Below are 23,242 nucleotides of genomic sequence, written 5' to 3' on the forward strand. Positions count from 1 at the left end.
GGATACACACTCAGTTATCCCCTTTCCTTGTGCAGGTAGGACCAGGCTGCAGCCCTGATGGCAGCAGTGTATCTACTCAAATTAATCATGTATCCCCCTGATATGACTGCAACTAATTCCAGAGCTAACACGATAGCACATAACTGAGAACAGAGTGAGACCGGAGCAGACTTCTGTTGAGCTCTACCCAGCCCAGAGGAGGTGTTTCTGCAGCATTAGTATTGAAGACTCAAGGATATCTTGTCTGCTCTGAGGGTTTGTTGCATGCCTGTTTGCTGCCAAAGGTGTCTCACATCCCAGAAAATCAATGCAGTAATAATTTTACAATGAATTTCTTTTCTTTATTGCCCAGAGACCTTCCAGCATTCCCATGTTGCTTGGCATCAGGTGGGCAAAGGGCTGTACCAAGGCTGATTGGATCTTGATAGGCTAACAAGGGCAGAACACCAGTGAGAGAGCTGCAGCCATTCCCACCTGAGCTCCTGATAGGAGTCCTTCCTCAACCCAGCCATCAGCTTGTCTTGGAGACCTCCAACCTGCTGTTTGATAGGACTGAAACAAGCTAACGCCTTCCCATCTTATTCACACCCTTGTCCAAAGGTAAGACCTGTTAGAATGTAAGGTTTGCTCCCTGGAGCTCCCCTGAAATGCCCTCTTGCATTTGGTGTGGTCAGATGAAGGCAGATGCCATCAGCACATCCCCTGTGCAGGCGGAGCAGAGCTGCTGCCCAGTCACAGCTACCTTTGTTGTTGGATTTACACAGCAACTCCTATTTGTAAAGTCTCAAACACAGCTGGATGGAAGAAACTTCTTCATTGTGAGGTTTAGGAAAACATTTTTATGCAGTTGGTGTTTTTTTTTGTTTTTTTTTTTCAAGTGATGGGTGTGGTACAGAACTTTGAATTCCCATTTTAAGAATACAGAGCAACACATACAAAACAAACTTCTTCCTGGGAACATGAAAGGAGTGTTTGCTAAATGAAATAAATGAAATGGATAATGAGCACTGAGGGGAAAGTGGAAGGGAGGGCAAACAAAACAGAACAAAACCCGGCACAGAAGCCCAAACCCCACCGAAGAAGCAGCAGTCACATCATCTCTCTGACGCTCAGGATGCGTTCTCACTTTGCTTTTCTTGTTCGATAGCTGCCAGAAAAATGCAGAGAACAAAACCATTGTCAATCAGCACTGCAAGGGTTGGGGGCAAAACAGGTCTCTGTGCTGAGTGGTGGCAAATCCCCACTGGATTTGACCGCCCCAAAATTCTGACGTATTCCTTTGTCTGCCTTGCTACCGAGGTCCACTTTGTGATGTTGCATCTTCCTCTTGTAGGACAGACAGAACATCAGCAGGGACAACAAACCGGGGCAGAATGGGTTTCCTGTTGGGGGAGCAGTGTGTCCCCGTGGCTGCCAGCACTGACAGACCCCAAGTAGAAACCATCTGATGGAATATTAATTTAATAGTGCCCTTTGTGGCTAGTGGTGCTCTTCTGAGAGCGCCTGCTCCCAAAGTCTGGTCCAAGAGCAGGGAAGTGCCATTTTCACACCAAAACTGAATGGGAAATGCAGACAGCATCTGGTACAGCACAGGCATTGGGGAAGGCAAAAGCCTGGGACTGCAACCCTGTGCTCAGGGAGGTTTCCTGTTTGAGACAGGCGGTGATGGGCTTCTGCTGCTGCTTTATTCCCACAGCTCTGATGTGCCAAACCAGGGCCAGGCCCCTCCTGGGACACTGCCTCCCCTTCTGAGCATCTCTGCAGGTATGTCCCATTATCCCATTATCTTTGCTTTTAGCAGTGTATGTTACCATCAGGTTACTTCCACACAAAAAGCACAGTTGGGTTTAGCTGCTCCTACCTTTGGAAAGTCAACATTTAGCACAACTCTTAGTATTGTCCCCCTTTAAATCAGGGATGAGTTTGATCACTATTCATTCTGCACGTTAGCTGCAATACGGGCTGATGTTTCTGCTGCTCTCGGTTCAAAGAGCCCCACAAGCACTTACTTTCTTTGGTGGGCAATGGATTTTTCTCTCTTGTTTCTGTCTTCTTCAGCTTGGTCTTATCAAACGTTTCAATTTCTGCGAAATCTGGTTTGTCAGACATGGTGGGTCCTGACAAAGAAAGGGAAAGCACACCCGGCTCTGTTAGCTCGTGCTGTGCCATCTGCAAGGCAAAGCCTGCTGCAAAAGTGAAGAAATGCGGTAAAAATGTTCATTCAAAACCAAACACAGATCTCACGCCTCAACCTGGGACCGCTCCCCAAAGCTTGGTGCTCTCAGAGCAGAAGAGGAAAGACATGAGTAGAATTTAATATAGATTTCTCAGCATCAGTTTCTAAAAGTCACATTTGGAACACAGAAAGAAAACTAAATACAGACAATGCATTCAGAGAATAACCCACAGCACCTCCTGACCTGAACTGCTGCTTTGAGGAATGCTGATACCCAGAAATTCTGCAGTAAGCCACGAATCCGACACGCACAAATAGTTTCAATAACGGTTTTGTTTTCATTAATAGGCTTTCTCTATAATTCTCAGTACACTGCCCTAAGTCGGTCCCGCAGCGGGGGGGATTAGCTGCTGTGTGCATTTGTGCCCGACAATAGGAGGGCTGCTTCGCAGGGTCCTTTGTTTGCTCTCGCACTCAATATTTGAGTCAGTGCGTTCGATTGGACCCCATATAGCAGATAGTCACAAAGCACACCGGCATTAAATGCTGCACTGGCAAACCATCCCTCACCCAGTTCCCATTTTTAATAGGAATTCAAGCTAAAATCCATCCCGTGCATTGTTCTGCTGAGCTCAGCACAGGTTCTAGCAAGGATGGATCGGCCTGCGGGTGCTGGCAGGCGGATACCTTTTCCTTCCTTAAGACAACCTGATTCTATTCCTATCTGCTCTGAGACAACAGAAGTAAATATTCATAGGGAAAAAAACAAACAAAAAAAAAAAACAAAAAAACAGCAAACCATCAAAAAAAGCCAAAGCAAAGCTACTGAAAGCACATGGCATTACCGTCTGGCTGCTTTCTCCTCAGCTGCTCGGTGACCGTCTGAGGCAGCGCGTGTTTAAAAAGGTCACGTTAATCCCTCCTCTCCTCCCACCCCCGGTCCCATCGCCATTAATATTGATTAGTTCTGTGCTGGGATTGCTCAGCATTTAGGGAAAGGACAGATTGCCTCTGCAGAAAATGCGTGAGAGGGGGAAATGGAGAAACCAACACAGAAAACAGCCAAAATACATCTTGATTTTTTTCTCTCTTCCTTTTCCAAGATGATGGTGTTTGAGTTTCCTGCCCTTCTCCTGTAATGCCGAGGTTTGGAGTTCACCTAAGGGCTGGTGCTAGGTTGTGGGTGATGAGTTCAGGGGGATACCCTACCCCTGGAGATGGCTCTGTGCACAGTGATGGTGGCACGGCTGCCACCTGACGCTCATCCATCAGCTTGTGGCCAGGCGTGTGTCCTGGAAGGAGGAACAAAGAATCTCCCCTTTGTTCTCAGGTTTGGCAGCTACAAATCCTCCTGGAGGTGCCTCCCACTGCAAGGCAGTCCCTGGGAAGCAGCCACCTTCCTGCTGGGCTTTGTGAGAAGCTGTGTTTGCACGTCCTGCTGACAGAAGGAAATCATGCTCTGGGTGCTGAGTGATGTGATTTTAAAAACCCTTTGCAATGGCTAGGAGCCCTTGGCTGTGTTTTGCTGGGACACTCTGTGGGAAACTGAACAAGGTGGCCATCCTTAGCCATGTACCGGGGCTGCCTTTCCCAGGTGTCCAACCTGGGATAGCATGAATAGTTTGCTGGAGTTCCAGCAAACTAAGGGAGCTGAGATGAGCTCCAAGAGCCGCTGGGCAGCTGTGAGATCTTTGGGCAGACAAATGTAGTTGATGGAGAGATCCTGGAAGGTGATGTGGGACTTCCCGAAGGCTTAAGTAGAGCGCTTTGGGATCTGATCTGTGTGTACTGTGAACACGACTGAAGGACCTCCTCCTCCAACGTGTACTTAAAATAAGGAACAAGGCGAAGGAGAGCAGAGCACCTTCACGTGAGAACATCTGCACAGCACGGCTCAGCCTGAACTCCACAGGGATGGTCTGGGTCCCGCTGAGCTCAGCACCATGCAAACCTGTCTGTGCTGTGGCTGCACCCAAAGGGCTGCGGGCAGCAATGTGGCCGTGCTCGTTATGATCAAAGTTCTGCTAAGTGGTGCAGCCTGGCTCAGTCGTCTCTGTGTCTGCACTGTCCACAGTTTGGGGATGCAGTGCTCATCTCTGGCTCAAGAGGTGTTGGCGAGATGCCGAGCTGCACGGTGATGAGGTGGGAAACTGCAGGAAGAAGGGGCTTCTTTCTCTTGGGTGCAACACTGAGAATCAGATTGCATCTATTTGTATGTGGGACCAAGAGGGACAAAGCATCCGAACGCGTCGGGGAACAGACGTTGTGCAGATCGGAGTCTGTAGCTGAGCCAATAAGCTGACACAACTGTCTCGAAATAACACACCCACTCAAATTGAACAGTGATTTCATTTGCAAAACGTTGTGGTATTTTTGGTGGTAAAGGTAGGAGATTGATTTTTTTGAGGTCGAAATTGCTGGGTTGGGTTCTGCGAGCACCCCAGTTCCTTTTGGAATCAAACACCTTCCAGCAAGGTGGCAGGACAGCGTGTGCTGTAAGCTACACTTAGAGGGTTCTGTCCTTAGGGGAACAGAAAGGAGACTACAGCTTCACTGGAAGGATTTTCTCAGTTCCCTTTGTGCTGTTTGCTCTATCTTGCTGCCAAAAAAAATAACCGTGTTTGGGAACGCAGACAGGTTCCCAGGCTAAGAGACAATGAATCCTGGGGGTGTAGGGAAGGCAGTGATGTCTCTTTGGCAGAATGTCTCTTCTAATCCTGCATTGCTGGTGTGTAAACAATTGGTTCTTGTCCTCCAGTGTGTTTGATTGTTACCTAAGGTGTTCAGTTTTCCTCCTGTAGAATGTTGGGTCTTAAGGGTGGCTGCAGATGGGAGGAGAAGACAGGCTAGATGTGGACAGTCCTTCTGCTCTGGCCATATTTTCCAACCCCACGTTTTCCAAATAGCTCTGGAGTTAGTCTATGCTAGGAGTCTTATTGCAGCAGGAAAAAAACGGAGAGAAAACATAAGCTAGCAGGAGTGGAAATTTCCTCTCTCCCTCTCTTTTTGACTTCCAAAATTTACTATGGGGGTGAATTTTTAAAGGTTTGGCCAGATGGAGATTTGTGCAACATAGCTTTCTGAAAAGCTGACCCAAAACTGTGTCTTCCAGCACTACATAATTGGCTTTGGTATTGCCTTCTCTAGCAAAATGTGGTGACATATGTGTGCATTATTAAAGGGAAAAGATTAATACAAAATGTCCACGCATGCGATTCTCTCCCAGAGAAAGGGTGGGGAAAGAAGCATGTGACACATTAGTCACAACAGTATGCTATAGGGCAAATGGTGATGAATACTGCTCTAGAAATGCTAGGTCAGCATGATTTACACTATTTACTTCTTTTTTTAAATATATATCTACTTGTGTCTCTAGACATTAAGAACAGTAGCATCTCTCATATGCAGAGAGAAAGAGCAGGGCAGAGAAAGAAGTCATGGGTGAGCACTGGAAGTGTGCTCAGAGCACCTCTCTCAGTGCAGCTGACTGCTCTGGAATTCAGCAGCCTCTTGAATCCAACAATCCATTGTTGACCTCTTCACTCTTTTTACCTTAAACAAAAGGAGCACTGTTCTGATTGAACTGTGGCACTTCATCTGCAGCTGGACTACCAAACTGATAAGCCAGGCAATCAGAGAGAAGGTAATAAAATCCAGAGATCTACAAGTTCAGCATTTAGATTTTCATTTTTGTCCAGAGGAAAAACAGACAGCAGGTGAGTCTGCCATTTCCATCAGTGTTACGCTGTGTGCTGGGGCAGATATGATGGCATAATGCCCTGACTTCAGGAACACACGGCTGTGGCTGAGGCTGAGGGATGCCTACCACCAGTGCTGCAAAATCCTTTCACTTCCAATAGATTGGGACCTCGGAGCTGAAGTATGCATGATGTTTTGTGGAAAAGAAGATCAACTCTCACGTTTTTAAGCTGCCTAAGGAAGGAAAGCTACCGAAGCAGAGCAGCAGACAGCCTGCTATCTCCTCTAGCTCATCTCTGCAAGGAATTACCAGAATAAAAAGTTGTATTTCTACGTGAAGGGATTCATACATCATCTTTTCCAAAAATCATTCTCCAATTTTATGAGCTGGTTTGTAAGCCATACACATAGAGAGTACAATTTGTGTTCAAGGCCAACAATTACCTAAGAAAGTTGTAATCAATAAGTTCCACATTTGTTATCAGTTGCATGCTCAAATGAGTGCTGCAGCATGCTACATAGACACTCTTTTTCTTCTCTAAGATGTAAAGGAGAAATATTAGGCTACTTTCCTTCTGCAGTGTCCACAGCAAATAACCATTTTTTTCAGGATTTGACCACATTGAAGTGTTGCCAGTGGCTACTTTAAGGCTTGCTCCTTGCAAGTATATACCAAAAAAAGTAAAAAAACCAACAGAAAACATCTGCAGTCTTATTAAGGATAAGTCTTCATAGTAGGGTTAATTTGGGCTCTGTACACTCAGTTTGTCAACTCTGCAGTTATTATACTTTGAATGTGAGTGACCACACCAGGAAAAAACACGGGAGCAGCAGAGACTGATTGTGTTGGCAGTGGGCAGATTGTGCTAACCTGAACTGCAGCTCTTCTGCAGCTCAAAGGAAGAGCAGCACAGCTCAAGTGCAGATCCTCAAAGGTTTAAAGTACAGGAATTTAAAGGGGATGGGGACATTCAAGCTTTAATTCAAGTTAACTTTTGAGTGGAAGCTCGCGTTAGGGCATGAGTGTGTCAGCCTGCTGCCCAAACGGGTGAATAAAGAGAAAAGCAAATTGGAACTGAGAAATGAAAATGTGCAATAGTGTAATTTTCTCTTCTCTGATGCTTACACTGAATGATATTTCCCTTCGGATGAATACAAGCTTGCATAAAATTCAAATAACTCAGCTGTCTACAGATGGGGGTGGGAAGTAGAACAGAAGGAAGGAAATGGAACTGAGAAGACTGAATTAACCTTTCAATGTCTTGAATTTCAAGAAGGAAAGAATTCTCTCCTGTTAAGTCTGCAACCATGCAATTAAAATGTGAACAAGCCTCAATAGCCACATTTGCTCTATATTCCTAGATCTCTGCTTTAAAGACAGATTTTCCAAACACAAGGAAAAAAAAAATCCTTATGCTGTAATCACAAAACTCTGGTAGAAAACCAAGTAGAAATGTCTGACATTGATGTAGAACATGTGCCTTTGATACTGAACTCAGTTTAAAGCAAAAATCCTTATACACACGTCTTGTAATGGCAGACAGCCTTCAAAAAGATGAATGCATTTCTCTGTGCCGGAGCTTCCGTTTCCAGAAAACAGATTCTTTCACTTATTTACCTGAGCTTTGTGAAATTTCATTTGTTAACACAAGGTAAAGCTTTCAAAAATGGATCCTTCAGTGCCCTTTTGGGAGCCACGAGTCAAAAGGACTGTGTATGTGCTGCTTGGAGAGAGAGCTTCAGTGGAGCTGTGGGGCTCCAGCTCACCAGAGCCTTGTGCTGCTGCTGTAAAGGAAAATTTAGGAAAGCTTTCAATGCTAGAAAAGGGGAACAAAGTAAAGACTCCTTTTGGAGACATCACTGTCTCTGGAAGGAACATATAGGAAAGGAAAGGATTTTGCAGGGCAACCAGCTGGGAAGCGTTGCTGTTTGCTAATTCTTTGCTGTTCAAAGGACTCTCTTTTGTCAATATTTTGCAAGATGTCAATAGGGTCCATTTAAGACCAAACATGTCCAGGAGACTGTATCAAATTATTTGTTTGCAGATAGACAATTAAAACCCAAAGCAAATAGTTTGCTGACGTGGGGATAGTTTTTCTCCCAGTAAAAGCTGTTGGCACATGATATAAAGGTATTACAGCAGATGATGTCTTGCTTTGCTGTGCATCAGATTTCCATGCCCTTCTGCTGAGATAATGGCCCAGTATGAAGGTAAAGAATTGCATGGCAGTGCTATCAAGCTTCAAATGATGGGATAGCACTGCAGGATGTATTTGGGTATTATAGATCAGCTTACACTGAATCTGCACAGCGAGGAACACTTCCTTGAGTTAAATGCAGGCCTTGGGATAAGGCTAGCTTTCTTTCACTTGCTTCTGATGAGGAGTGACTCCAGGCCATTGCTGGAACCAGGCTCCAGTGGAAGCTGAAGTTTTCAGAGTGTTTGTTCTGAAGTCATTGTAGGTCAGGACTGACATCATGGACATGTGAAGAAGAAAAGTTCTGGTTCTGCTGTGGTACATACTGAGAAAGTCTTCCTGAAAACAGGGGAACTATGCAAGTACAGCTTCAGATCCATTGAGTTACTTTGTGAGTGTCTACCACCAGAATCTCTGCACTCCAGCTCGTTGGCCTGAGGAGCTGTGCTTGGGGAATGGGTCCTTCTCCAAGCCCCATGCTGTGGTCTTGTCACCGGCTCTTTGTAAGGCGGTTCATTGTCACAGATCCTGGTGTGTGAGTGACATCCTATGTCATGCAGTGAGCCTGCAGCCTTGAACCTGTGCTACATCTGCCTCTGTGCCAGTGGGCTAGGAGGGGATAGGTGAGCCTGTATGAGCTCCATGCTCCTTGTTGAGACTGCTTGAACAGGGCTGGGTGTTGCAAGCTGTGCTGCAGTCCCTGTAAGAGGGAAAATTACAGAATGCTACCAGAAAGTACAAGATATGCACTGAGATAGGACAAAATGCTAAGGGCAGCTGATGCATTGCTCCACTGCAATTTTTAGCAGTTGGTCTGCAAGGCTGGTGCTTTCATGGCTGTGTTGGGGCTACTACCATCTGGCTGCTCCCCATGTTGCTGCCTTCCTCCCTTCTATTTTTGCTATGAACATGGCTAAAGCACAATGACTTTAAAGCATGTGGGGGAAATTCTTTACAGAGAGGGTGGTGAGGTTCTGGAACAGGCTGCCCATAGAGGTTGTGGATGCCCCATCCCTGGAGGTGTTCAAGGCCAGATTGGATGGGGTCCTGGGCAGCCTGGTCTGGTATTAAATGGGGAGGTTGGTGGCCCTGCATGTGGCAGGGGGGTTAGAGATTCATGATCCTTGAGGTCCCTTCCAACCCTGTGATTCTGTGACTGCCAGTTTCTCCTCAAACTTTCTGAAAGTGGAAGCAAGAATATAAAATGAACAGAGGAGACTAAAATGGCAGCATGGGACTGCATATGTCTGCCCCCTGCAAGGAACACTGGATGTGCTTGATGGGAGATAGGATAAGCTGGCATGAAGTGGTATACTGAGAGCCAGTCCAGAGCAGGTCTTGTACCCGAAAGCAGTGAGCAGGTGCTGTGCAATGCCTGCCTACCTGCCTGCCTCTGTTGTCTATCTCCTCACTCCGCGTGTTTTCTGTGTCAGATTTCTTGCAGTTTTACTCCTGTCAGCTGGCCAGCATATCTGCCCAAGAGCCAGCTGGAGTCTGCTCGCTCCCAGCTTGCTCTGATTCAGTATCTTCATTGTAGTTGATGAGGCTAAATGGCTCAGAGAGAACACAGCTATGTATACAAAGCACACATTCAGAAACTTTGTCATGACAAGAGGAATTTTGTTCACTGCTCAAGTGGGGAAGTGCTGTGGATGCAGACAGACAGCATAGAACCTCCTGGGGCAGAGCTTCCCTCTGCCCTGCATCCATTGTGTTTGTGTGGCATCTTCTAAAGAAACCAAATCTTCCAAAAGAAGAAGTTTAGACCTGATTAAAAATAAGCCAGTTCATTTACTGGGGAGCTGTTATGCCCCTTCTTCAGATTCCAAATGTAAAACCCAATGAATCAGATGAATCTGACTCCAGATGAAATTTAAAAAATAAAAAGGGAAGCCTTCCCTTCCCTTCCCTTCCCTTTTCTCTTTCCACTTTCCTCCTCCTCCTCCTCTCCTCTCCTCTCCTCTCCTCTCCTCTCCTCTCCTCTCCTCTCCTCTCCTCTCCTCTCCTCTCCTCTCCTCTCCTCTCCTCTCCTCTCCTCTCCTCTCCTCTCCGACAGTTGGAGCTGTTGCTCCGAAGCCGTAATTCGGCAAGTTCACAGCAAACGCTTTGGTGCGGTTGCGGGAACGGAGCGATGGCACAACGGGCGCCCGGGGCGGAGGCGGCAGCGCTGACACTGTGGGCACCCCGAACATGCGAGGGCCGTGACAGGAGGAAGGCTGAGTCACCGCAGGGGCAAAAAGCGAGAAAGCAGCGAATCGCAGCTCGCTCCTCGCCGCGGGAGGCTCCCCGCTGCCGTCTCGCGAGCACTAACGTCCAACGGGGCGGCCTGAGCCCCCCCGCCACCGCGTTCTCCGGACGAATCTCGCAGCCCGGAGTTGCGCAGCCGTCCCCGCGCCGCTTCCCGCCCGGCCCGAGGCCCGGCACCGACGGCCCGCATCCGCCGTTCCCGGCGCCGCCCCGCCCTCCCGCCACCCGCGCCCCCTCCCCGCCCCGCAGCACGTGACCCCGCGGGAGGGGGCGCGCGCTGCACCTGTCAGTCAGCGCGTCACTTCCGGCAGCCGCCGCCGCTACCGTTGGGGACCCCCGCCGGCGGAGGCGCGTTCGTGAGACGGAGCGGCTGCGGGGACGGACGGCGCTCGGGGCGGCAGCGTGGCGGCCGCGGCGCACGGCGGCGGCGGGAGACCGAGAGAGGAGGAAGGAGAGGCGGACGAGGCCCGCGAGGAGAGCGGAGCGGCGAGCAGAGGCCCGCGCCGGCCCCCGGGGTAGGAAGAGGCGGAGGAACCTGCCGCTGCCGAGGCCGGCGGGGAGGGCGAGTCACCCGGCAACGGTGAGCGGCCGCGGGGCGCATGCGCGGAGCGGGGGTCGGGGGTCGCGCCTCGGCCGCCGGGCGGGCCCGCCGATCCGCGGCCGGGGCGGTCTGGGCTTCAGGAACCTTCTGGACACTCGCCGAGCTGCGGGAGCCGCCCGCGGGCAGCTGTCAAATGCCGCGCTGCCGCCGGAGAGCGCCCGGGCGGTGCTGGCGGCCGGAACGCGGGGCTGGCGGGGCGCGGGTCCCAGCTGGCGGGGTGCCGCTGTGAGTGCGCTGATCGCGCAGCCCGGCTCCCCCTCGGGCGCCCGTTCCATTGTTCTCGGGAGCTCCGCAGGCTGTGCGGATGCTTCTCGCCGTCGGAGGGCTGCTTCCCGTGAGGCGCTCCTGTGTTGGGGCGCTTCTTCCGTTCGAGTGCTGCGGCTTCGAACCAAACCTGCCTTGCTTTTGAGCTCCTTGGTCTTCTGCCCCCTTAAGTCATAGAATCACAGGATGCTTGGGTCGGAGGGCACCTTGAGTCCATCCGGTTGTCTCCTGCCAGACCGGGCTGCCCCGGGCCCCGTTCGACCTGGCCTTGGGCACATCCACAGCTGGGGCACTGCACTCTCTGGGCATCAGTACCTGCACCTCGCTGCCCTCTGAGTGAAGAATTTCTTCCTAAGACCATCCTCCATTCTCCTATCGTTATCAGCTCGTGTAAAAAGTCAGTCCTCTTCATGCTTGTAAGCTCCTTTCAAGCACTGGAAATCCACAGTGAGGTCTTCCTGGTGCCCTCTGTGCATTAACCACTGTCAGGCTCAAGGCAGAGAAAAGAGAAAGAAGGAAGAGAGTCGCAACCACCAGCTCTCTCATCTCCAGCCTTGCCCCCTTTGAAAACAAAAACCGAAACTGATTGTATCCAAACCCACGCTTTTTGGAGGGCTTGTAATCCTGAGTGTCTTCAAGGGCAGAATGGTTAGTGTGTGACTCTGAATAAGTTGGTCACTCGGGTTAGCATTTAGGTTAGAAGCTTTTCCGTCTTTTATGCGATGCAGTCTTCTAGCACAGAAGAGGAAGGGAAAAGGCAGCATTACAAGAAGATGAGCTGTTGGTCCCTTTGTGTTGTGTATCCTGTGTTTTGTTTAACTGCTCATTATGAGTAATTTGCTTTTTGATCACTTTTTAATCTGCATTTTCTGTATTTTGTGTGCTGCCCCACACCGGAGGCCCCTTCCTGGTCTTTGCAACATTACAGTGTTGAAATTAAATACCTCATTGTTGTGATAGCATTTTACTGGACAGTTAAAACATTATTTAAGGAAGATCAGTCAAGTAGGGTGTTCTATGTTTATGTTCAAAGAAGTTGCTTGAGAAGAGCTCCTGATTATTTATATTGCCTGCAAATTCTGATACAAACAGTGCCCCACTCCTGAGTTAGGAAAATGATAGTTTTGGTCCCCAAACTCTTACACAGTTGGAAGTCTTCTGCACTTGCTGTTAGTAACGTTGCAGGACCCAATAACAGCTTGTTAAAAGAATGGATATAATGTTTGTCTTGTATGGCTCATGATATGAGAGTTGTGCAAGCAGTAAAGCTTCTCTTTCTAACGTACAGAACAGCATGTTTGCAGAAGCAGGCGAGGCTGGTGAAATGTTCCATACGTTTTGAGCAGGTATTGACGAGTTTTGGGCTCTGTTTGGAGGTTTTCTTTGCTGCTTTTTCTAATATTCAACCTTCTGATCTCTGGTCAAACGTTCGTAGCTCAGCAGTGATGCACTCCTGTGGGGCTCATTAGAAAGTCAGTAAAACTTGCCAGGTCTGAGGTGGTGCTTTCTGTTGTTTTCTTTTTTCCTTCTCTAAAAGAAGCAGCAGCTCTAAGGAAGAGGAAGTGAGGCTGGTGAGAGAATGCCTTTAAGTTGTCCTTCAGTTCTGTGCGTAATACCACATTATCTTTGCTGCCATGTGAGCACACAAAAGTCCAGTAGCCATTGGGAGGACAGTGGGTTACTTTTGGCGAGGCATTCGGTGTTTGAATTTATAAGAGTGGAAGTCTGTAAGCCTTCCAGCTGTTTCTTGTATTGGTACTCAGTTATGTGGAAAAGTCTGAGCAAGAATTAGAGAATTGGAGGAAATGTGTCTTCAAATTATCCTCTTTGAGGAATGTGAGATTTGTTACTTGTAACACAGTTTTTTTATATGACTGTTACACCATGTTTTCAGCAGAGTGGCCATACATCTCATGCCTTCTGCCTCAATAGAACTCTGACAGTCCATGAAAGCTTTGCAGTGCTCCTTGAAGAGTAAAATGGGGCAGTTCGTTGCTGAGTCTCTTGCTGACTGCATTATTTAGCTGTAAGTTGTAAAGTTTACCTGCAAAAAAAGCTTTATTTGAGAATAACGACAGCTGTCTGCTTCAGCAAACTTGGGTTTGGCTCTAGTTCTGTACTGACTTCCCAGCCAGCTGGTGGGGTTTGGGAGAGCTCAGTCAGTTTGGATAAAATCAGTGTTCTGAAAAATAATGTGACTTTAATTGCACCTTCAGGTACGCGTTCTTGTTTTCTATTTGTAGAACCGTTGTCATTTGAAGCCTTAAAAAGCAGAGCTCAGATGGTGAGTGCTGTGCTGAGAACCTGCTGTGTGGGGTGGGGTCGCTCAGTGCTAGGAATGGATGCTGTCTGAAGCTGGGTCTGAGCCCTATTCTGACTGCAGTGGAATGAATAGTCCCATTATGACAGTGGCAAACAACTCAGCTCTTATGGTCTCTCACCTGTGAATGTGTGAAACGACCTTTCATTGAATTTATTTGTCACAGTTTTCTTTTTTTAAGACAACGCTGAGCTTAAAGGAAGATGCTGCATTATGGCTGTGTTCAAACAGCTTGTAACCAAGGCAGTGGCTGAACTCATGTAGCAGAGTGCCTGGCTTTCTTCTTTTTCTGGGAGGTGCAGAAGATTTGCATTCCCACCTGTGGTGTTGGTTGGGGTGCTGGGCTGGGGCCACCATAGAGCAGAGCAGGGTGGGTTCCAACCCTGTGAGCTGCTCTCTGTTTGCATCTCTTGTGTTCTGCCTCCCCTGCAGCGTGTTGCAGTTTGTGCTGGGCTGGATTGGCTGATAACACCTGGACAAAACTGGAAAATGAGACCTAGATTCCTATTAGTGTGGCTCTTTCTCCCTGTGTGCTCTTTCTGAGTCTGTTGGAAGATTCTTTTTTCTTTTTTTTTTTTTTGTTGCCCTCATCCCCTTTGTGGCTGAACTTCACTTTTAATGTCATCAGGTGACTTTATTTAGTCTTGCTCTGCAGCACGTCTTCTAACCTTGTGATTTCTGTGATATCTTTAAATACAAGTTACAAGAGGTGTTGGTTGTCCTTTATGAAGCATTAGCAGTTGTGTATCCCCCCGACAGCTCAAACAGTCATTGCTGCAGAATGGAGCTCTTCATTGGAACGCCTTCCTCCCCCAGCAGAGATGCTGAGGCTGTCCTTTATTTTGATGGCACGTGGTTGTGGTTATGACAGAGGCAGTGTTTCTGTAGCAAATGGGCTTTGTATTACATTTTGTAATGTATTGAGTTCCAAAGCTTGTTTCTGCTTACCTATTTGGGAGGGGAAGCAACAATGATGATTTTAGGTGTAACAGGATAACTTATGTATAATAAATCAGCTGCATTATATATTTATAGTTTGGGTTTTTTGGTGTCTCAGTGGTAGTTTGACTTCTGTCCCAAAGCCTGTCGTTACAGCAGTGATAATTGTTCAGCTCCTTTGGTTTTTAACGTGACCTTCTCTTGTTGCATAGTTCTGCTGGTAACTTCTTCCTGTGTTACCTTACTGTGCTGCTCTGAAGTTCTGCATTGTCTGACGTGAGCATATGTGAGTGGAGTAAGCGTGGCTTTGGGGGGAGGTGGGTAGGATGAATATCATGAGCTGTTGCACAAGATACAAAAGCCTTTTCATTTATTAACTGCTGCTGTTTAGAATGTGATGGGATCTGTGTGAGCAGGGAGATTCTTTAGAATTCTGCACGTGTGCATTGGCAGCAGCAGCTGAGAGCAAATCTGGCAGCGGGTGTCGTGCAGCAAGCAGGAAGAGCTGCGTTTTGCTGGTACCTGATATCCAGGATTGGTTCTGTGTGTGAAAATATCATTGGAGAAGGATCAGGAATTGCTGTTATGCTGCTAAGAAGCCTTCGGGTTTTGTCTAGTAGTGATAGATTATGCTGTATCTGTGTATTAGCACTGTGGGAGGTCAGTAATCGGCGATCTCTGCTTTCTCTTTCAAAAATGTAAACTTCTTTTGACTCTTGCTTAAATTGGTCACTGTGTGCCGTGCTTTATTAATGCCAACTGTTTCATTTGCAGCTTAAAGTCTGAAGTTTCTTAGGTTTCCTTCCTATTTGTTGTATTCAGTCCAGCTATTGCTTGTCCCTGTTTCCAGACACTGGGCTGTGCCTCTCCAGAAGCTCCATATTGATGATGGGCTTTTTTAGAGGCAGAGTGGTCCTGTTCTGTCTGCTGAAATTGCAGATTAAAATTTAATGAATTTTAATACAAATCAGTGCTTGGCTTCATAACTTGTGAATTTTAAAAATGAACTCCAACATTCATTTGTTTTATTAATATCTCCTTTAGAAGAGCTTTCATGAGTCGCCTCCTTGACCCCCTTCCGTAGTCAGGACGTACAGATGGAATCTGAGCAGTTCTGATTTGTGTATTAGAGGAGCTGCTCCTGTATTTCCAGGAAACAAAAACTGCATTGCAGTTGCATTTTATTGAATCTGATGTAACATTTTTTTGCGCCCTCACTTGTGTTGGCAATATAACAAGTGTTTTCAGAGGCCATCTCAGAAGTGCTGGTGCCAGATGATGCTGAAATTCAGATCATTTTGTTGAGGTTTTGTGTGTATGTGTGAAGGCACAGGCATGGATGTGATGAGTTTATTAATTAAAACAGTGGCGTTGCTTCTGCTGGGTGCTTTTGTGATTGTGTGCAACACGCCTGGTCCCTTCTGGCTGCCATTTAAGCAGAAAGCAGCCATGTCTGCAGGGAGATAACTGCACCAAGAGGAGCAGGGAGATCTCATCTGCTGGACAAGATGGCTAGCATTTGCACAGGCTTTCCTCCAGCACTGCAAGTTGGATTCTCCAGCTACTCTTGTTTTAAAACCATCATGCCAACGGGGGCATGGAAACGATGTTGTACAGAATGCTGTCCTGCTGAGCTGGGTGAGCCCACTTGTCTGCTTGCTGATTTCCTGACTAAAATGCCACTGGAGCTGATGGGGCTGATGGTCCAGAAGAGGAAATCTTGCTTTAAGAATCTGTTTTAACATGATCTTCCTGGTTGTAAAGCATTTCAAGTAACTTTTGAGTTTCAAATATGCTAAGCGTTTTAATGTAGCTTTAAAGCAGGAAGCTCTTTTTCTGCAGAGGTTATTCTGTATCTATTTATACTCAAGCACTTACACAGCTCTCAACGTGCTTTGAACTGCGCTCTTGAGACAAGTGGTGTTTGTCCTTTTTTGTGTCCTGAGATGGTGGCCCTTCTGTTTGTTTGTCTAAAGCTTGTTTTTCTTTGCTTTCCTCTCTTCCCCAAGCTGTTCCTCCTGCCTCCACCTGACATCGTTTCAGCTTTGGCAGAGTTAATTCAAATGAGCAAAAGGTTCTATTTGAACTTGTTAGCTGAGCAGCATCTGAGTAGAACGCAAGCTCTTCTGCCCCCAGACATTTTGTCCTTTGGGAATGCCAACAAATATGAATGTATAAATGGCAGAGATCATCAGTTGGTGTCATTGTAGCACTGAGGGAAAATGTTATCAGTTTCCTTTTGTCTTGATAAAACTAAGAGCAAGGGGCAGAGTGCTGGGGCTGTGCTCAGCCATAGGGCAGCCTTGTAGAACAGCAGATCTGCAGTCGCTCTTGGCTTCGTTTTTTGTTTTTCAGATGCTGTGAAGTGCTTGATAAAGAAATAAAGCAACTGAAGAATGGCTGGCATAGCTGACATTTGTAGCACAAACTCTAAATGCAGAATGGATGTTTTCATTCCTGTAGCACAGTTTCAGTTTCTGGCATTCTTTGTAGTGTGTTTTTACTTCTACTTCTTGCTTTTCATTCCCTTACTTTAAGGAAAGTTGGAGGGGCTTTCAGTTAAAATGACACCTGGTCGTCTGTATTTCAGCCAGAGATGTAAAAGCTGAACCAAATTTAAACCTGAACTTGCATGCATATTGCTCAAATATTGAGGGTTAGCCATGTACGCTGTGTTTTCCTTAGTGGCATTTCATGTGTGGGTGTGAATACTTCTTCACTTGCCAAGATAAGTGAATGCTGTTATGATGGCAAAATGAGGCTCTTTGTGCTGTTTTCCCAGCAGACTCTGTGAAGTACTTACTTAATTAAAAAAAGTATATTTTAAAATATAAAACAGATGATAGTATACAATACAGAATGAAACTGCCTTCCTCTCATACTTCAGCTGTTTAAGCTCAAGGTGTTGCATAGAGATGTGCTCTTTTAAACTGCTGGAATAGTGGTAACAAGGAGGGCTGTTCTTAGCTCACAATAATGTTCTACAGCAGTGGGTAGCTGTGTGCATCTGCAGAGCTAAAGGGAGGGAGGCTGAGGGAGGTGCAACCAAAATATTTATAATTGAGCACAAAGCAGTTGGGTTTTATATCTTTTTATCCTGTTTTTGTATCACTGTGTTTCTTGTGAACTTTCTGTGGACTTGTGAAGCCTGTAGGTTGTGACCTGGGGGAAAGCACTTATCCAGACAGCTGGGTAATGTGCAGGAGTATTGGAATGGATCAGCTTCTGGTTGCTGAAATGCTTGGTCATGGTACTTAAAAGGAAAAAATAAAAGGGCTCAGTATTGCCTGGTAGTTGTAGAGGCTCCATATGGACTCTAAGTACTGAAGGGCAGAAATCATACCCTACTTGTTAGACTTCTCTTCATGGAATGTACATCCTGATTCAAAGCATGTTAATATTAAAAACGTGTATTTAATTATTGACAGTTTTTGAGCCTGTCTTTCATTTGTAGAATGGTGGAAATAAAAGGAGAGAGAACTTAGTGAAAATCAGCTTAGCTTTTGCTTTTTAAATGTCTCACTTTTTCCAAAGGCAGTGAATCTCAAATATTGCAGCCAAAGCCAAACGCGCTGAAAAGAAAGCGGTGCCCATGGTCTGCTCAGTGAGCACGTGTGAGGGTGGAAGTCGGGCTCTCCCTTGTTCATCTGGGTGATGATGAGTTGAATACAACTTGGTTTGAAGTATAAACTTGGCTTGTAAATCTGGTTTTGCTCTAAAAAGTGACACATCCAGGCTATTTGAACTTCACTGTTGCACTGCCAAGCTAAAGTAAAGTCTTTAATTTTTCTTTCTTTTCCGTGTCTCCTGAATGAAATTTCTACCTGGGAAGCCTGTCAGTGCTGTGCACCTGGGGAAAAATGGCTGATGTTTCTGTGCTAACTGAGCACAGCTCTTGGTATGAGAGCTGCAGCTCGGTGCTGTGGTATAACAGAGCGGTTTCTTCTAATTTGCTCTTTTTATTAGGTGCTGTTGGTTTTGAGGCTTTGTTTGTTTGTTTGTTTTAGCGAGGCAGCCTGAAGCATTGTGGCACATCCATCAAAGGTTTTCCCAGCTGCCATTAACCCTGCAGCTGGGCTAATCCTGGCTAACGGAGCCATCCTGGCTCATTGTGGGCAGACTCACCTGGGGAGAATGTGAGAACAGTGAGTGGCTCCAGCTCCGTATTTTACAACTCACACAATGCCTGGGGATTGATTAAAATCTACTGCTGTGCCGAGGTTATGCTGACTAACACTTAATACACCCAGAAGAATGGCTGGGCAGCGTCTTCATGAAATATAACAGAGTCATGAAATGAAACTCGTTCAATGCTGAAGTCTGTCGGCATCCTATAGTAGCCAAGAACACCCAGTGACAGATTGGAAGATGATTGGTGACAATAGTGAAGCTTGTTGACTGGAACATCACTCTTCATTTTCTGTTGTCAGCACAGCTGGAGTCTGGATCTCAGGCCAGGATCCATGTATGTAAGGCATATAACAGATTTACAACCTTTGCATAATGTGAGATGATAGAGATGACAACAGGGGATGATTTTGGTCAGTTCAGCTTGCTATGATAAGCAAAGATTTCCAAACCTATAGGCCTTACTGCAAGAACTGTTGAGGATGGTGGTGAAATAGTCTTACGTGGCAAACACCTCCAAAAGATGGATGTAATCTGGGGAGGACTGGGAGCAGGAAAGTGTTACTCAAAAATAAGAATAGGAGGGAAACTGGATTCTTAATGGTTGGACTTGGCGTTTTTGTGTTGAAATGAGAGCAGCCAGTTGTAAGAACTTTGAAGGGGAAGATGAAATTAATTTGTTCTGATGTGGATTATAAGCAGAGCCAATGTGGGGGAATGAAGAGAGGGAGGGTACCTCTAAAAAGTCAGCCAGCTGAATTCCTGTACTGATCTTAGAGTTTGAAACTGTAAGGTTTCACTGCGTGTATTTTAAAGGTAGAGAAGGGCATTTTTCCCTTAAAGACAGGGGAGGGCAGGTAGCAAATCTGATAGAAAAGACCTGTGCTGATGAAAATTGGCTTAGGTTTGAAGTCAGTGTGTTAAATCAGTGCTTAGCTATTAAATGTTTTGTTATGGTAAGTACTTTAAAACATACCTGTCAGAGTCAAACCTACTTAGGCAGAAGGATGAACGAGTCTGGAAAATACAGAATTTCATTTCATAATTGTTATGACCAAGATGTTCCATGCTAACTTTAAAGCAGAAGTTGGCTAACTCCTAAATGAAGAAGGGGGACTTGCTTTCTGCATCCTCTCGCATGACACGTACTAATTGTGCTCGTTGTGTTTTTATGTTCAGAGCAAGAGACTGTTGATTTGGTGAGGAGAATTCCTCAAATGTGCTGTTTAGACTTGTAATTGAGTTTAAAACTGTTGAAAACATTACAGTCTAATCATCATTTCCTTCTTTTCAGATTAACTGCTGAAGTACTGATAGAGTTCTGCTATTCTTCAATGAGGAACTACAGGCTGATCTTTTGCCATAATCTTAAACAACCATAAATGACAAAAGAATGCTTGGTCAGTGAGGGCAGCTGGCGCAGAAAACACTTTTCAAACTCGGCTGTTTAAGTACTCTGAGGTATGTTTCTTCAGCTATTTCACTCAGACTTTTCTTTAAATACTGACCTGAGTTGTTCTAATATATCAGAGTTTATCAGTCCATTAGCAAAGGGTTTAGTTGCTTTGTCTAACAGCACGTGCTTCATATTCTATCTACCAGGAAATGTTCACTTGCATTTAAACAGGTATGTTGTTCACTTATTTTGGAAGAGCATTTTATTTCCTTTGCTATTATTCTTTGTTTTGAGAGGATAGCAGATTAACTGAGTAACTTATGCTGCCTTTGGTAATGCTTTTACCTATCTGTGCTCTGTATCAAGCAAAGACTTGCAAGTAGTGCTTGAGCTTCAGCATGATGAGGAGAATTTTATCACTGAGCATCTGGAAACTTTTTTTTTTTTTCCATTCAGTAAAATTTTGAATTTGATACAGGTGTTGAAAATGTCATTGTGTAGATCAGAAAATGCCAAATGTACGAGATGCTGATTGCATCTGGTTTTGTATCACCAAATATTTACATCTCGCATCACTTAACACTGGGGTTTCGGTTTGGAATTATCCACTATTTTCATTTCCTCTTGAGTGTCTTTTGAGAGTCATTTTTCAAAGCCTGACTGATAAATACAGTCAATATGGTGAATGACCTGGCTCTCCAAAGGTATGATAGAAGATCCTCAAGTTACAGTGCCGAAAACTAGATTAACTTCTTTTGCTGCTGCATTCTTGTCAGTGCTCTGCTGAGAACTGATCAGGACACGTCATCAGTTGTGACTCATCTGGTTACCTGGATTTGGAGTCATTACAGAACTTTTCATTATATGGGTGCCCAGACTGAGAGAAACTGGAGTGTGTTTGCATTTGATAATTAAAATGCACTGTTAGAGATCAATGCACTCAACGCTGTACAATGAAGTATGACTTCAGTTATGATTCTTCTTCTTTGACAGAAAAGACAGCTTTGATTTTTGGCTGCAAAAAGATATGAGGAAGAGCTCCTCCCCTTCCTTGAGTAACTGCAACTCTGTTCTTGCTAACAAAATATTTGGAATTCCACTTGATGAGCTGCAGCAAGAAGGGCAACCAGACAATGAGGTTCCATTCATAGTCCGCCATGTAGTGGACTATATTGAGGAACATGGTATGTATTATCTTGATGTGTTTTAAATAATATACTCATCTGTCACTTCTGCAAAATAGACTGGTTTTGACTAGTGTTTATTTTTAGTTACTTGTCTTTACTTGGCTGTGGTTCTTTTTGTGTGCTTTTCTTTTAGCGATACACCTTTTTGGTATTGTTTGATTACCACTGTGTTCTGGAGGATATGAAGGGCAATTACACCAGTAGGGAACTTTAGCAGTGCCAAAACTACACCATTTCCAGTAATGTTTACCTTATTATTGTATTAGCTGGACATAAGAATGTGTTTAGGAGTGGTTTGTCCAACTGTGGTCATGACAATCTTTAATTCAGTGTGCAAGTTGTACATATCTGATTGTCAGTAGTTTCTGATAGTTCTATCCATACCAAATCTTAAAACTTAATTTTGCTGCTTCCTTCTAACTCAGGGGGTCTGGAACAAGAAGGACTTTTTCAAGTCAATGGGAACGCTGAGACAGTGGAGTGGCTTCGGCAACGGTATGATAATGGAGAAGATGTGGACCTGGTTAAAGAAGCAGATGTACCCTCAGCTATCAGTCTTCTTAGATTTTTTCTTCAGGAACTTCCAGAGCCAGTTATCCCAGGCAGTTTGCACATACATTTGATGCAACTTTCTCAAGGTAAAAACTGCTTTTGATGGAGGTATTTATTTTTAAGAAACAAGGCCACTATTAAATTTGTACGTGTTTTTGCCTGTGTGTTGGAGTTCATAACTTGACTAATAAGAGTGTCTTGTGGCGCTTTGCTAATGAACCAGCCTCAAAAGGTAGCTGTGCCAGTTTCCATGCTCTTTGACATCACAATCCACAGGAGTTCTGTTCATCTCTCCTTGTTGGTTCGTACTCCTTTTCAAGCGCTCGGCTTTGTTTTCCTTAATAAGAGTCATGGTTCTGATTTGCTGCTGAGTTTGTGTTGGTACCATTTCTTCAGGGCAGGATTTACGTCGCGTTTAAGAAGTGCTGAACCATGGGATCACGTGCAGCAGTGTGAAGCTGCTTCTGCATGATTTTGGAGCTTTAAGCACTGGCTGGTTATCTGGGTAACTGGTGAGCAGAGGCTGAGCGCTGATGCCTTTCCTATAAGGCACTGAATAGTTTTCTGCAGGAAACAATATTTGAAAGCTTCTGTCCAGAGAAGCGTGTTAAAACCTGAAGTTCTGCTTTGTGTATTTGTTGTGTGCAGTAGTGAGAAACTGAAGTGGATACCAGTGGATGAAATCTCATTAGTGGCACGTTTGCTATTTCGTTTCACATTGCTGAAGTCCTAGTTCACTGGGTAGCTCGTGAACTTTTTTTCCCCTTCTTTCTTGAAAAAGATGATAAATAAAAAGATTTTCAACAGGGCAATGCAGAAAGCTGTTGGATGCTCTTTTGTCAGCTAATGCTGCTATGCACTGTGATTTGCAGTGTTACTTATCAGGACTGGAAATGAGGTTGTGGTAGATTCCTGTGAGGTGACAGCAAATTTCCTTCTTTCATTTGTAAGCTACAGTGTGGAGCCCATGGTCTCCCCCACCTTTTGAATAGATGCCAGTGGAAGGATTTGAATGTGGCTTTTTTTTTGGGGGGGGGGGGGGGGGGGGGGGGAAGACTCACACAGCAGTAATTCCCACAGATTTCCCATTGGTTAAAATTGTAGAGAAACTCTGTATTTCAATTCAAATGTCAGCTAACTGTCTATACTGCTTTTTTTTTTTTTTAAAGTGTAAAACAAAGCCATTTCAGAAAGCTTAAATGTGCCTGTTTTGATTTCCTTGGTGCAGATGAACCCTTAAATATTGTTTCCTGATATTATAATTAGAGGTTTGGTTTCCTTTTTGATTCTTTTTTTTTTTTTTTTGATACTTTCACTGTCTGGTAGTCATAGAGCTCTGCTTTAGGTAGAAGAACTGCTTATAAGAAATGCACAGAGTTTTAGGAGTTTTGTAACATACCATAAATAGGGTATGGATGTGTCTCTGGAGGATCTGTATTGTTTGGTAAGCTAAGATTAACCTGACAGCTCAGTGAAACTTTGGGTTTTGAGGTAGTTCTTTCTGAGACAAACAGAGCACAAAAATCTCAGTCTCG

The 23,242-nt window shown here is 45.4% G+C and overlaps 2 protein-coding genes across 7 annotated transcripts in view; one reads left to right on the forward strand and one right to left on the reverse strand.

Annotated features, from left to right (window-relative positions):
- Positions 1-834: 834 nt before the first annotated feature.
- LOC125700105 (thymosin beta-12-like) lies at positions 835-10,697 on the reverse strand. 3 transcript variants are annotated; one of them, XM_048960400.1, is made up of 3 exons: positions 10,604-10,697; positions 2,010-2,117; positions 835-1,147 (listed from the first exon to the last, which is right to left on the reverse strand). In XM_048960400.1, the coding sequence occupies exons 2-3, from the start codon at positions 2,107-2,109 to the stop codon at positions 1,110-1,112; spliced, it is 138 nt and encodes a 45-aa protein (XP_048816357.1). In that variant the 5' UTR covers positions 2,110-2,117; positions 10,604-10,697; the 3' UTR covers positions 835-1,109. The 3 variants fall into 3 exon arrangements, with proteins under 3 accessions (XP_048816357.1, XP_048816359.1, XP_048816358.1); XM_048960402.1 differs by lacking the exon at positions 10,604-10,697 and adding an exon at positions 8,172-8,271; XM_048960401.1 differs by lacking the exon at positions 10,604-10,697 and adding an exon at positions 3,022-3,076.
- The window catches only part of FAM13B (family with sequence similarity 13 member B), a 41,585-nt gene continuing 29,037 nt past the window's right edge, over positions 10,695-23,242 (forward strand). For 2 of the 4 annotated variants that reach the window (XM_048960395.1, XM_048960397.1), the window contains exons 1-4: positions 10,709-10,900; positions 19,867-20,033; positions 20,962-21,152; positions 21,581-21,793. In XM_048960395.1, the coding sequence (XP_048816352.1) occupies positions 20,996-21,152; positions 21,581-21,793 (370 nt within the window). In that variant the 5' untranslated portion in view covers positions 10,709-10,900; positions 19,867-20,033; positions 20,962-20,995. Of the gene's footprint in view, positions 10,901-19,866; positions 20,034-20,961; positions 21,153-21,580; positions 21,794-23,242 lie in introns of all 4 variants that reach the window. The other 2 variants (XM_048960396.1, XM_048960398.1) reach the window with 2 other exon arrangements.

Source organism: Lagopus muta, chromosome 14 (genome assembly GCF_023343835.1).
Source record: "Lagopus muta isolate bLagMut1 chromosome 14, bLagMut1 primary, whole genome shotgun sequence".
Taxonomy (NCBI): domain Eukaryota; kingdom Metazoa; phylum Chordata; class Aves; order Galliformes; family Phasianidae; genus Lagopus; species Lagopus muta.

Excerpts from the sequence above, each read along its gene's own strand:
- LOC125700105 (XM_048960400.1), bottom strand. The coding sequence starts at position 2,109 with ATGTCTGACAAACCAGATTTCGCAGAAATTGAAACGTTTGATAAGACC. Across the intron at positions 1,148-2,009 it reads TCCATTGCCCACCAAAGAAA|CTATCGAACAAGAAAAGCAA; the intron begins GTAAGTGCTTGT and ends TTTTTCTGGCAG.